Raw genomic sequence first — 13,693 nt, 5'->3', positions numbered from 1 at the left:
AAAGCATTCTGGAGTTGTACTTACCAAAATGCAGTCCACTTTAGATTGTACAGTTTTGCTAGATGTGAGGGAAGAAAGAGAGAAGAGAAATAGTGAATTAGTCTAAAATCATTGACAAAAACATTACATTTTAGAATTTCTATCACTGCACTGTAGGCTTTATATCTTACTCTGAATTATCCTGCTAGTCTATGGAATAATAGTCAGCTATTTTTCTGTAGAAAGTCACCCAAACTTAATTGCTTGCTAGAATTTTGCTGCTTGTTCTTTTACATAAGAACGGCATTTTTTAAATGAAATACCATTGCAATTATTATCCCAAGCTGCAATGCAGCCAGGATGGATATTACAACTTTTATTGTAGCTCTTATAATTTAAATGCATTTGACTTGTTTATCTGTAAAAACAATTAACATCCCCTTCTCCCCATGCTTCAGTAAATCCCATCACTTCAAGGCATGTATTTCTAGCTTTCGAAAGAGCTGCTACAAGGCACACAGCTGTTATTCCACTGGCAACTCTGGAGTTTTCCAAGTTATCTACCTCCCAGCTGGCTTATTAAGACTACACTGGGTGGGGATTCAATAGAAATATGCCAGGAATGACCTCAGTGCATGTGCCAAGGCGGGCAAACAGTATGGAACTTATTATACTTCCTATAAACACACCCATGAGCAGCTCTTGTGTTTCTTAAGGGTGCTGTACTTCACATGCTTCATCTGACAGCATTAGTTGAAGGCATTTTATCACTGCTCTGAAGAGGAGCAGGAGGTTTCCCATACAGAAAACCCTAGCCTGAACACATACTGAACAAGCATCAAACAATTATTTTGAGTTCAGAGAGCAATTATTTTTCTAGTAAAATAAAACATAATTCAATCTCCTTAAACAACAAAACATCTCATGGAAGCTATTTTACTTTTGTACAGGTGCTAAAAAAGCTAGACTAAGTCAGGCAGCTGATGGATCTCCTAAAACTCTGAGTAAGAAACAAGCAAAACAAATGGTTCTAGTGTCTGGTGGTGATAGGAACCAGCATCTACTGTTCCATCAGATGCCCAGAGGCAGGAGTATGGTTGCCCTGCTTTTTACACCACTTCCACTTTCGAACAAGACTGTCTAAAAATCTGTTTTGTAGAGGCTGCTAACACTGATGCCCCTTCCCATACAAGAACCGCTCAGGTTATAGTGACAGAATACAAGAAAAGATTTCAACAGGTAAGAACATTTGACAAGTTCACTGGAACAGATCCATCAGCAGCCATCCACTTCAGCTGACTTTGTGTAGGAGAAGCCATCAGGTGGGTAGACAGGAACACCAAGGAGACAGTAAAGCAGAGCTGCTGGGGATTTTGAAGAACAGGGAGTACAAAGGATGGCAAATATGGAAGCTTTGCTTTGCCTTGCCTTGGGAGAGACGCTTACATATACTGCAGCAACTGAAGAAGGGAACCTAAATGTCATCTCACTTATCAAAAACCACCATCTTAGCAGAAAAGTCAAAGGACACCAAGCATGGAAACCTGCTGCTGCTGCATGTTGCCAGTGCATCTGACCCAAAGCTGAGCAAATTGATGGGGACACAGATGCTCCAGCAGCACTTCTCCACCCTGGACTCCACCACTGCCTCCAACCCCGAGCAAGGTCTCACAGTCCCTGTGCTGCCACAGATCAACAGCCTCTCCTACAAAGCAGCAGGCAACAGGAATCAGGCATAAGTACCTACTCTTGTACCCAAAGCTCTTGTATGGCTTCACATGGCAGCTTACACAGAAAGGGTGCATGAAGGGCAAGGGGATGCAGGGTACAGACATAGGAAACTTAGCCCAAACACAGCCTCTACAGACTTGCAGACAAGTCCATGCACTGGGCTTTTCAGGAGAGCACACTCCAGCCAGCACAGCTTCCCTTCTGCCAACCTGAGCATCAGCATGCCCATCTGCATTAATGTCTTCTTCTTGCAAAGAGAAAGAGGCAAGTTGCCAGGAGGCAGCTGGACAGGAGATCCCTAGAGCTGTCCCTTTATCTCCAAATATCAGTCTGAGTCAGGAAATGTAAACTCTCAAATTTAGTGCAGGCTCTTCCAGTTGTGACCTCTGCTCCTACAGCACCGATCAACAGTGTTGAGAAGCTGCAGCAGAGGAGCAATAATAGGGCCAGTAAATACAGCTCACTATGTTTCCTTTTTGTAAACTGGTGGCATAAAAAGGACAGTCAAGTTCATGTCCTCCAATCTGCAAGCAGATGTTGTGACATTTTAAAAGGCAAAGGTCCCACTGCTTCAGCAGGGCTAAGTGTGATCTCTATTTAAAAAACAATTTTTCCACCTTCTGCTCCATGCTCTTGAGTATACTGGGATGACATAATTAAAATTTGTTAGTGGTAAACTGAGGTGTCTTTCTTTCTAACCAGAGCACAGGTAAATGTTGCTTCATTTTATAAAGCTTGTGCCTAATGACAAAAATGCTTATTTCCCTTCCAGTAGAAGCAATCAAAGTCAAGCACTGGCAACCCTGAGGAATGAGCCCTTTGACTGGGACAGTACTGGGAGTGACCTTCTCATGGACCTGAGCACTGCACAGAAACAATCAATTTGGTGACACTGCAGGATACATCCCCAGCACATCAGGAGATAAAAAGGCAAGTGACAGAAGTGGCAAAGGGACAGACATCCCAGTTACACCTGCCACCTTTGTTTATTTTGCCCCACTTCTTCTCTAGCAGGACATACATGCTTTGAAAGCTGAAGTTTCATTTACAAGTAAGTCAGTCTGCTTCTGTCCCTGCCAAAGGCATCCCATACTTAATTACTACTGCAATTACCATGCGTGCAACCAGCAATCCCAACAACCAGGCTGAATCAGGCCCTTCACAGAGCCATTTCTAACATCTGGAGGCCATTACCCACACATTTTGCTGCAAGCCTAGGAGTAGCTGCAAGAGAACAGCAGGAATTATGTTCTTTCTAATGAAAATAACCATTTGAATCTATTTGGAACCTAAGCCCATTGGAAACTAAGAAACTGCACCTAAAGCCCACAGCCAGCACTGTTCCTCCTGGAGGCTCATTGTGATTCACCCCCACCTAGAAGCACAGCTGGTGTTACTCTCTTTCATAGCTCTACATGGTGACAGTCTCCCTCAAGTTAAATTAGTCCACTTACTTGATCCAAAAATTAATCCAGGCTACTTCATGCAGTTTGATCCAGGACAAGATCTGTGACTCTGGGGGTAGCTGTCTCTTGTGAGCGACAACGAATATGGCTGCTTTTACAGCTACCTTGGATTTGCCACCTTGTGCCCAATGACCCAACACAAGAACTGTGGAGCATAAAATTTTCTATCAAAGCCTTGTATGTGCTCCTCTCCAATCAAAAAATACAGACACTGTCACAACCAAAAAGGAGGCACTTATTCAGTGGGTGCCATCCTATTGACTGTTTCAAAGTTAAGGCACACGGAGTGACTCAAGAGGGACCCTGTTGTACTGTCTACAGCAATGCTCCTCAAAAATGTCAACTCTGCTCTGAACACCATTAAAGCACATCAATCTGGACATTTCTGGTCACTTACCTACCAGCCACTCAAAAACATGCACACAGCTTCTACTAATTAATAAAACAGCAGAGAAAATGAGGTTTCTTGGGCTGTGCTTGGAGAAGCAGCATAGGGCAGCTCCCTACAAAAGCTGTTGTGTCTCATGGAGAACCCCAGACCCTACAACTTCCCAGAGAACCATGTGTTGGTTGTTTTGAGTCTGCAGCAAAAAGCCTTTCAGGAAGGGCCAAGACCTCTGAAGGATTCTGGAAGATAAGTTTCAAAGGTTGTAGCAATTGATGCTTCTAAAGGCTGAAGACAAACTCCTGAAATTACCTTTGGGAGAATGATCAGGAGAAATCAGATGAAAGTATTTCCTCAAACTGCTCTTCTATCTTCTGCCAAAGTATGCATTTCTGTTTTCCCTGACCTATTTATGTATTTCTGCTCAGAATAGCCCTGACTTGGCATGGGCAGAATGAGGAGTGTGCTCTCTTCCCAGGTGAGCAGCTGAGTTTACTTTGCACTGAGGGACAGAGAGGGGAAAAAAGCAGAAGAATAAGGCAAGGAGATGCAATTCTTTTTTCTAAGTGGCATAGAACCAGATGCTGCCAATCTTCCTCTAATTAAGCAATACTTACTTTCAGGAAGAGGCAGCTGAATTGTACTGAGCAATATGGGACTATTGTATTACCAGAAGTGGCACAATTCAGTTGCTCTGAGCACGAGTACCTCCTTAATGCTGCAAATAAGAGAAGCCATATAACCACAAGGGATAAGAGAAGCCTTATGTCTGTGAGACCAGAAAAAGGGAGGTGGTTGGGAGAAATAAAAGAAAGCCCTTGAATTTATCAGCTTCTGCCTGGTTAACCCTGAGCCTCCCCAAAACCTGCACGGCACTGAAACGAACCGTCAGCAGCTTTGCAGCTGAGAGCATTCGGCCCCTGTGAAAGGCAGCAGGTGACCAACACTGCGGGAGCGCAGCGACACCCGCCCTGCGGCACAGCTCCTCTCCTGGGACACAGGTCCAGAGCACCGTGCTGCCACGGGCACTCCCGGGCTGAGTCCCTGGCAGCAGGGGGACAGCAGCACCTCCAGGACATCACTGTTCTGCTCACTCAGGGGAGACCTCCCAGCCCCAAAAGTCACACAGGACACGGCTCTCACCATTCAGGCACTGGCAGTGGACTCATCCCTCAAATGGAGGAGGACGTCAACAACAACAGAGCCAGTTCAACCGAACTCAGCAGACAAGTGGAGCTACAATTTGTTGTGCAGAATTTAATAATGGTTTGAGTAGGTGGTCACATGTGGGAAGCCCAGAGTGATTTTTTCATCAAAGGTTTGGCGCATACTGCGAAATTACCACAGATACTCTGTATCCCATTCAGCCCAAGATTGCAAATATTTGCATGAACTGAAACATCCTCCCGAAAATAGCCTCTGTATAGCTGTGTTTCATGTGCTTGCCACTTATTGGACAACCTAGAGAAAACATTATTTCTGCCAAACCATAATGCAACTGATGAAAAGAAACTGCTTTCCATCACTGCTCATAACTGAGCCTTGCATCTGGAAGGCAGGGCTTAACTCCTGACCAGACAGCAAGGGCTCCCCTCTGCAGGGTCTCAGATTCCAGTACTAGAGTATTAAGTTACATTATTACCCAACATGCAGGACTTACAGCAAAAAGTTGCAACTAAAATAGAAAACCCCAGCATGCAGTTACTTACCATGGGCACAGTTACCTAGTTATTCACCTCAGACTGCAAACCACCCTCTCAGCCATCTGAGAGAGAAAATGTTTACCAAGTTATAAAATAATGTATAATGATTATAAATTATTATAATAATTATAAAATAATGTAAAAACCAAAACCCCAACAGGGACTGTTCAGGCCACAGGAAAGTTCTGAGCGGCTCACATGCAGCACACACAACCCTTACAGTGCATGGTGACACTGCTGCCCTGGTATTTTACTCACACCTGAAAACAAGCCTTCCACAAGAGAAGAATAACCAAGACAACACTTAGAGCTGTCTGCCAAAGAAGGAGTGTCAAAAATTTCAAAAATTACTGCAATCTGAAAAGCCTCCATTTCCCACTGTTCCCCCATACCATCCCTGCAGGTTGTTTGTCAAACTGCTTAGCAACAGGGCCTAGGGGTACTCTGGAAGGGCTGCTCCTGTTGGGAGCAGTAGCACATGAGCAGCACTGCCAGGCTCATGTCTCCCAGGCACAGGAGGCATTTGGGTGTTGACAGCACCCAGGAACTCCTCCTCCTGTGCAATGTCCTGCTGCCCCTTTCCCTCTTGCAAAAATCCACTTCAGCTCCCAAGGAAAACAAGTCAGAATCCACTACAAAGTACCAACAGTAACAGTTTTGGCAAAGCCATCTTTCTGAAAACCTTGTTAAAATAGGGAAGGTCATTATTAAACTGACCACATACCCTTTTGGAAAGATTCAGTCTGAATTCCACTACTCTGACGACATCAGGTAAAAAAAAAAAAAAAATCTCTATTTACTCTGTGTGCTGTGAGGAACCACTCAATAAAAGGATTACCAACCCCATTACAGTAAGTGGTACTATCAGAAAGGTACTATTATCACATCCTTACCACGACAAGCACTGTGTCCCAGCAGTGCCTGCAGCAATCAGCCCTTAATTCTTAATCTTACTGAATTAATGCTTCTCTTTCTTAGACTAACAGCTCTAAATATATCTTTATATAACCTTCCACTCAGAAGCACAAAGAAATGTTAAACTGGAGCCAAGGATCATCTAAGGAGAAAATTATGAAACAGCCGCCTATATGTGTGCTGCTACTCAATTAACATCTTAACATATGCCATGTTACATTGTCTGGCTTGGCTCACAGTGATAAAGAAGTAAAATGGCTGTAAAAGCATTTCAATTAAATATTTAGAAAGCAGAGCTGCACAAGGTTGAAACTTGTTTGAATTAGCAAAATGACGACTATCCATACTGCTCGGCTAATGCCATAAGAGCTCTAGCACAGGGCACCAAGAAAGGAAAGCACACCCCAGGCATGGCCCCGCACTCCAGGGCCAGGAACCCCCTCCCATCCTCACCTCTCACCCTCGGGCGTGCAGCAGCCAAAAATCGGGTGGCTTCTGATGCCACCTAGGGGCTCCGTCCCTGCCTGCACTGCTCCCTCCCCCGGGGGAGTCCAGTGTCATGCCCCAGACACCAGGCACTTGAGCCTAGCACAAACACAGGCAAACAGCGGCAAAACATTTAATGCAAGACAAATTAGGTCTTTCAGAATTCAAATGCAGATATATTTTTATTCCATATAAAAGCCACAGGGACCACAATTGCATCCTAAAAGCACATGAGGTATTGCTGTTTCTCTGAAGTATAAAAATAGAGCAATGTCCACTGGAAATACAAAAAAGTGTCCAACTCTCAGGCCTCAAAAAGTAAACAAAGTGAGAATTCACCAACCGGCATATATCGTCTCTTTCTGAAAGCAGATTCCTCCTCAATCCCAGGCAAATCACCCTTCTCAGCAAAATCAGGAGGCAAACGCTCAGCAAGCCAATAAAAGAGTGCAACAAGAAGGGTGAGCTGCCACTACTTCATCATCCTCCCTGTAACCTAATCCACCTCCTTCCACTCACTAGAGAGAATAAGCTAAACCAGTTCTCCATCAGACATAAGGAGGAGCAATGTTACATCACAGTGATGAAAAACAGTGGTTCAGCATGCCTTGAAGTTAATGCAGGTTAAAATGTGTCAAACGCCTGACTTCAACACTTGTTACTTAAATGCAATTAAGATAGTTCATAGAGAATTAAAAATTGAATCCCTTCACCATTTCTGACACTATGGTAATTTTATGAGTATAAATAATGCCAACTATACAAACAGCTGAACAAAGAAGGAAGATGAGGCTGCTAATGAAATGCCCAAATCTCACATATAGCCCATTGTAATGAACTGCCAAGAAATAATTAGCCAGCAGACATCAGAATACCTACATCTGAAACGTAGCTCTATAAACATCTCTTTCAGCTCTCTGAAGAAATCTAGTTGTATTCAATGCTAAAGGCTTGTTCCACTATTCTTAAAATAACTGGGAAGAACTTGCAACAACCACACACTGCCAGGTGCTCTATTCCAACAAGACAGTCATTTAAGTTCCTAGGGTTGGGGCTCTTTTAACATTTATTTAAATTCAGTATATTGCCATAAGTTACTGTAATGAACTCTCAGAAGAGACAAAGAAAATGCTTTTACACAGCTCTCACCCTGGCTCTTTCAGCACTGCTCTGAATTAAAATCAGTGCATATTGTTACATTCAGGCAGGAGATTCTGTTCCAAGGATGCAGTGCCCTCTGTACAGGATGTGGGAAGATAATATGACTTCAGAGGAGCTGCATCCTGTATTTATTACTAACAATCTACAACCTCAAAAAAGCATCATGAAAAAAGATTATTTCAGTAGAAATTTCATCTCAGGAATGTCCCACTGAAAGCAGAATGATGGAAACAGTCACCAGACATGCAGGTTTGTAGCCATGCAGCAAATCATCCATTGCAACAACTCTCATATTCCACAACGAAAACTGCTGGGTTTAAAACTAATTATGAAAAAACAAATCAACTTTTGGTTGCTTCACAATCCAGTCTATAGATAGCTAAGAGACCTGCTGTGCTATTTTCAGCTGAGGTCATCAGAAGCCCCATCACAACATTACTTAAGGGTCTGAACTGGAGGCACTGTAAAGCCAATGAGACACTGGGATTTTTCTCCAGCCTTTGTCCCACATGGCTCCAAGAAAGAATGCCTAGTGAAACTAAGGGGGTGACACTTCTCAGAGCTTAAAAACCAAACAGGAAATTCAGTGCATCTATAAAACACATGTACAAAATTGTTTCTCTTCCATGCCTGCAGAGTCAACAAGCTGAGGAGGAGGAGGAAGGCAGCACCTTGCTGTACATCACAGCCTGCCACAGGTCACAGCCCTGGTCCTCTGCTGCCTTTCCCTTGGGAAATGGTGGCTACAGACACTTGATGGCAAAGCAAAACAATATTGATGTGAGAGAACAGGAAGAGTTCTACACTCTGCTTACATGTAACACACACCCAGCAATGTTGAAATCTGCACAACGCTGTGTTTACTGTACGTAGCTCAGAGCTCAGCTGAACCCAGCAGAAGAGCTCCCAGTGTCAGCAGCTCTGCAGCCAGGCTTTCCCACCACACGTGTTTCCCAATGGTGGCACAGGTGCCCGGATGGTAGATTTAAGCCTGCTGATAAAAACTGGGTTTCTTCTTCTTTATTTCAACATTTTCAAGACCCACAGCTATCCTAGTTATGTTCTCTTAACAGAGAGATTTGCTGCTACTGTTACCTCTTGTACCTCTTTATTTCCCTATTAATTTGATACCCAGGGGCTGTTATCTGGTTTGCAGTGTCACAACCCAGTCCTGCCCAAGCTCTTCTGTGGCTTTATCCTGAGGGAGCAGATGAGACCCCCCTGCCCTGCGGAGCCCCACACGCCGCTCACGTCATAAGAAGCCATCCCCTCCCCAAAACCTGCAGGTGTCCCACTGCCAGCCTGGAAACGAGCCCCAGCCTTCCCAACACGCTGCCATCCCGATGCTCCCTGCGCCTGGCACACACTGGGAAGCAGAGAAGCAATCCAGGGGCTGCCCCAGGCCTCTCACAGACACTGCACTGAGGAGGCCCAGCTTAACCTGCAGGGTTTCCCTGGCACACTCTTTGTCCCTCCTCCATGCCACAGATATCCTTCTCTCCCCTCCACATTGAACAGCTCCCCCATAGGTATCAGCCTGTCTTTTTGCAAACAAATCCAGCTTTTATCAAGCCTTCTCCTCCCAAGGCTGCTTGCAACATCCTACTACCCCTGCTTCTGCCCTGATTTCTGCACACATGCATTCCTCCTTCTCCTTGCTCCTTTTTCTCTCATGGCTGCCCACCACACAATTCCTCTGCACCCTTTTTTCCACTTGAGGAACCTGTACCCGATTGCTGACTCCCATGGAATGCAATTCTTGCAACCTCTTAGGTTACCCTGTGCTGAGTAATGCCCTGAGTATCTACATGCGCTCTCCAAGCATCTGCCTACTAAAAGGGTCACTCACTTCTTTCCTGCTAGATAGGCATGGCTTCATTGCCATAGGAAAGGCAATTTCTCTCCTACTTGTGCCATGTTGCTCACTGGCACATCCCAGAACCCTCTCCTGTCCTTGACTTTACTATCAGGTGACAATTTAAAGCTGAACACATGCAGGATGAACATGGCACTGCTGCCTGATGGTGACCATACAACCTCCCACTTCAGAGGACTCCCCCTTGTTCAGCTTCCACAGGTTTTTTTCAGGCATCCATCCTTCAGCCTTGCACCTGCACCGAGAACTCACTCGCCTCTGCTGATCAGCTTCACCTACTCTAGACACAGAAGCTCTCTGGCCTCTGCAAATAAAGAGCTGCAAGGAGCCAGAAGACTCTTGCCTATCTCAAAGGTCAGTTCACTGAATGCTAAAGCAGTGTAACTCATCAGCTCTCCATCATCCTCTGCTTCTGGGGGTAGAAAAATAATCTATGTGGTACCTTTTAAAAGGTTTTAAACCCTAAACTAGGATCTTCAGAAGAGTTACAAATGCATGCTACTCCAATTCTTAAGGATTTTTAAAAAAGGAGTTTAAACACAACTGCACTCACTCCTAGGTGGCAAATTAACACTGTCCAACAGGTATCTTACATGGCCCTGCACGGCAGGACTGCCTGCTCCCACCTGGATCATGTGTGCAGCTCTGGGGCTGCCACCATCAGGCCAGGCCAGCTCCACAGCAGCAGCAGCAGCACAGAGCTCCAGGGCAGCACTGCAGAAGCTGCAGTGTGGGGCAGGCAAACACCATGCACTCCACCCCACACACTGCCTCCTTCCCTGCCAGGCTGCCTCTGCAGCTGTGATGGCTGAACAAGTGAGTCGATCTGGATACTTCATCTAAAACCTGCTCATGAATGGAAATTATGAACAGCAAGCATCTGAGCAACATTGAATACCCCACAACTTTAGGGTTCAGTTCTCTGTCCTCAGAACAGGGAACAATGTATGCAGCCAGTTTGTTGCCTTGCTATCCTACTTCTACAGGTAACGAGGAGAATGGGACCTGAAAACCTAACAACTTAGCCATTTTCTTCTCAAGTAACACACCTGCTTTGCAGGCACAGCATCATCCATAAGCATTTTGACACCTATTTCAGAAGTTTTCATAGTGTCATGGTTTTCTTTTGAAAATGCAGTAGAGGGTTTGTGACCTGTCCTAGTACAAAGTACTGAAGCCACAGCCACACAGGCCACTGAGTTTAGCACCCTATTACATCCCAGGGAGCTGCACAGTTACACCACAACTTACTTAGTAAAAGAGTCAAAACCAGAAAAGGCTGTGCTTCATTAAATCTAGATCAGATTTCAGAAAAGTTGCACTAAACTTCTGACTTTCCAAAAATCATAACAGTACAGAATTATATTTCAGATGTATGTAGACAGTTCTAAAGAAATACTCACCAGGGTAACAGCACTGTCGACATTCACCTGTAGGCTACCACACGTTTTCAGCATCTAACAATCCACTGGATTATGTTTCTGTAAGAGTCTCATGCTAATGGTACCCACAATTACTTGTCTGAGGGGTCCTTCCAGAAGGACACATTGTTTAAGAGCACTACAGAATTGATCAGTCTGGATTTTCATTCCCATGAATCACATCATGCGTAAACATTGCAGCGGGAGAGCAGATGTCCGCATTACGAGAATGAAAACGTCCCTTCCTGATTATTAACACAGTTTGATTTCAGTTTTCACAGTGAACTATATGCTGCTTTGCCACTCCTTTGCTCAGGAGCTGAACTAATCAAGCCAAAACTGCAACTCACCTTTCTGAGTTTGACAAATTCCAGAAGAATACACTCAAGCTATCTCCAGGTCCTACACTGGGCCTCACTTCCCACAAAGCTACTGCTACTTAAAGTACTCAGCAGTAACTAAGAACTTTACTAAAGTGACAAGAATCACTGTAAAGTGACAAATAACAATTATTAGCTATGCACTGCAAACACTTATCTATTGCAAATATTTTCACCCTGAACAGCTGGAGCTACTCACTGACAGCATCCCAGTGCACTACGTGTTCACAGAGGGGCTTCCACACAGGGAACCATGGTACACATGAGCTGAACTGTGTTTTTCAATTACCTTACAAGTTTCACCAACTTGATTGTACAAACCACAGTGATATATGAACCCACATTCCTACCCCCTCCAAGAGAAGTAAGCTGCTCGCAGGAAAGATGCAGTCCATGCAGACACGTTCCATGAAAGCTAAGTGGGGACTGCCTAAACTCACTGGTACCAAACAAAGTATTTTGGTTTGTGTTTATTCTTAGCCTTAGAGCTCAAGACTATTAACATTTTTTAGCTGCTATTAACCGAAAACTGACTACTCAGAGCATATTCAGGCACGGATCTACAGGGTAATCAGACACCTGGCTTCTATTCAGAAGTAACCAATAAAAGAGATGTGTCTGGATATCTTCATGGATCACAGACTTAATTATACAGGTTACCAAATCTTAAGGGTCAGCATTTTATCTTTTTTTTTTGCATGATAAAATGATGCTCAAGATTAATTTTTAACTAAAGATTCACTGTGAACTTCATTTAGACAAACCTTTGTCCAGTGTAATGAAACACACACAAACCACCAATATTTCCAAATATTTTATTTGATTCAGCAAGCTATCTCCCAACAACTAACAGATTATGCTCAAAATATCCTTTTCCAGGGATAGTTCTTGCACTTTAAAATGATATATACCATTCCCATTTCACTCGTTGAATGGAAGAAGCTAATACTTTTCCCTCAGCTGCCATTTAATGTCACAACTTTTTAGGAGTCACTGATTGAACTATACCACTGGAATCAAGCTTAATGAAGTTAATGCTGCAGAACAGGCTCCTGGAGCCTGTGAGTAACTTGATTGTCTTTTAAATATCAACTAATTCATTTAGTTTATATGGTCACTAATAGCAACTGTAGGCCTTCATCATTTATCATGCCAAAAGGCTTAATACAGAAAGAAAATCAAACCATAAAGAAAACTCACCAACCTTTTATACACCCTTAATGAAAGGAATTTTGTCACATTTTGTCAGAGCTTGGATAAAAAGCTTCTGTGGCATAATCTGACTCCTGCAAAAATAGTTCAAAATTATTTTTAGCCTTTTCTTCAGACAGTCCCATCACAGCAGAAGGAGCTGCAGCTTTCACCAAGGGCTGGCCAGCCTCACAGATGCCTCACCCACAACTTCCAACTTCCAGAGAAGCAGCACAAGGACCACAGAGCAATCGGGACCTTGCACAGAGCATCGAAGCCGGCTTGGAGCGGGTGATGCCAAGCACCAATAGCACAGCTCTCCTGGGCAGGGCACCCTGTGTGCTCTTTCCAAGAAACTACTGCCCACACACCCTCAGCACACACAACAAACTGGTCCTGCCAGAGGATGTCCAGCCCTGAAGTAGATGCCTCGAGTCTCAATTTCAGATTGCCTCCAGACACTGCATTCACACAGGATCCAGAATCCCCTTGCAGAATTCTCCTCCCAATTTAACAAGCACCCAAGCCTCTCAAGCACTTTACTCCACTGAACTAGCAATGAAACTAACACAGTTCTGAAAGAAGGAGCTGTCACATTTTTCCAGAGCAGATTAAAAAACAAGATTAAAATTCCATCCACAAAAAATATTAAATAAATGTTAAAGCTTTTCAATAAAGAGGCCTTCAAAGAGTTACCACTTGTGGTACTAAGTAACTGCCTTTCCAGTCTGTGTTTTAATGTAGCAGTGGTTCTGAAGAGGAAGGGAGAAGGCACACAGGAATATTCCCATTGAAGTCACAAAGACTACTCCAGGTATTTCCGAGTGATTTCTAAACAAGGGCAAGAAGGAGATAAGGCAAACACAGAACAAACTGCCCATCCTATTATTCAGCACACTTTTCTTACACACTAATTTTTGTTTGTCTAAAGGATGCTTGTGTTGATACTTACAAGGCAACCTCATTCATACTGAGAAGAAGTTCCAACAGTTTGTATTG

At 44.0% G+C, this 13,693-nt stretch overlaps 1 protein-coding gene across 1 annotated transcript in view; it reads right to left on the bottom strand.

Moving 5' to 3' along the window:
* The window catches only part of RFX7 (regulatory factor X7), a 49,599-nt gene that overhangs the window by 27,802 nt on the left and 8,104 nt on the right, over positions 1 to 13,693 (bottom strand). The window contains exon 2 of the mRNA XM_053954675.1: positions 25 to 58. Coding sequence (XP_053810650.1) covers positions 25 to 58 — 34 coding nt within the window. The remainder of the gene's footprint in view (positions 1 to 24; positions 59 to 13,693) is intronic.

Source organism: Vidua chalybeata, chromosome 13, assembly GCF_026979565.1.
Source record: "Vidua chalybeata isolate OUT-0048 chromosome 13, bVidCha1 merged haplotype, whole genome shotgun sequence".
Classification (NCBI taxonomy): Eukaryota; Metazoa; Chordata; class Aves; order Passeriformes; family Viduidae; genus Vidua; species Vidua chalybeata.
The sequence above is the reverse complement of the archived record's forward strand: the minus strand, read 5'-3'. Positions and strand labels throughout refer to the sequence as shown.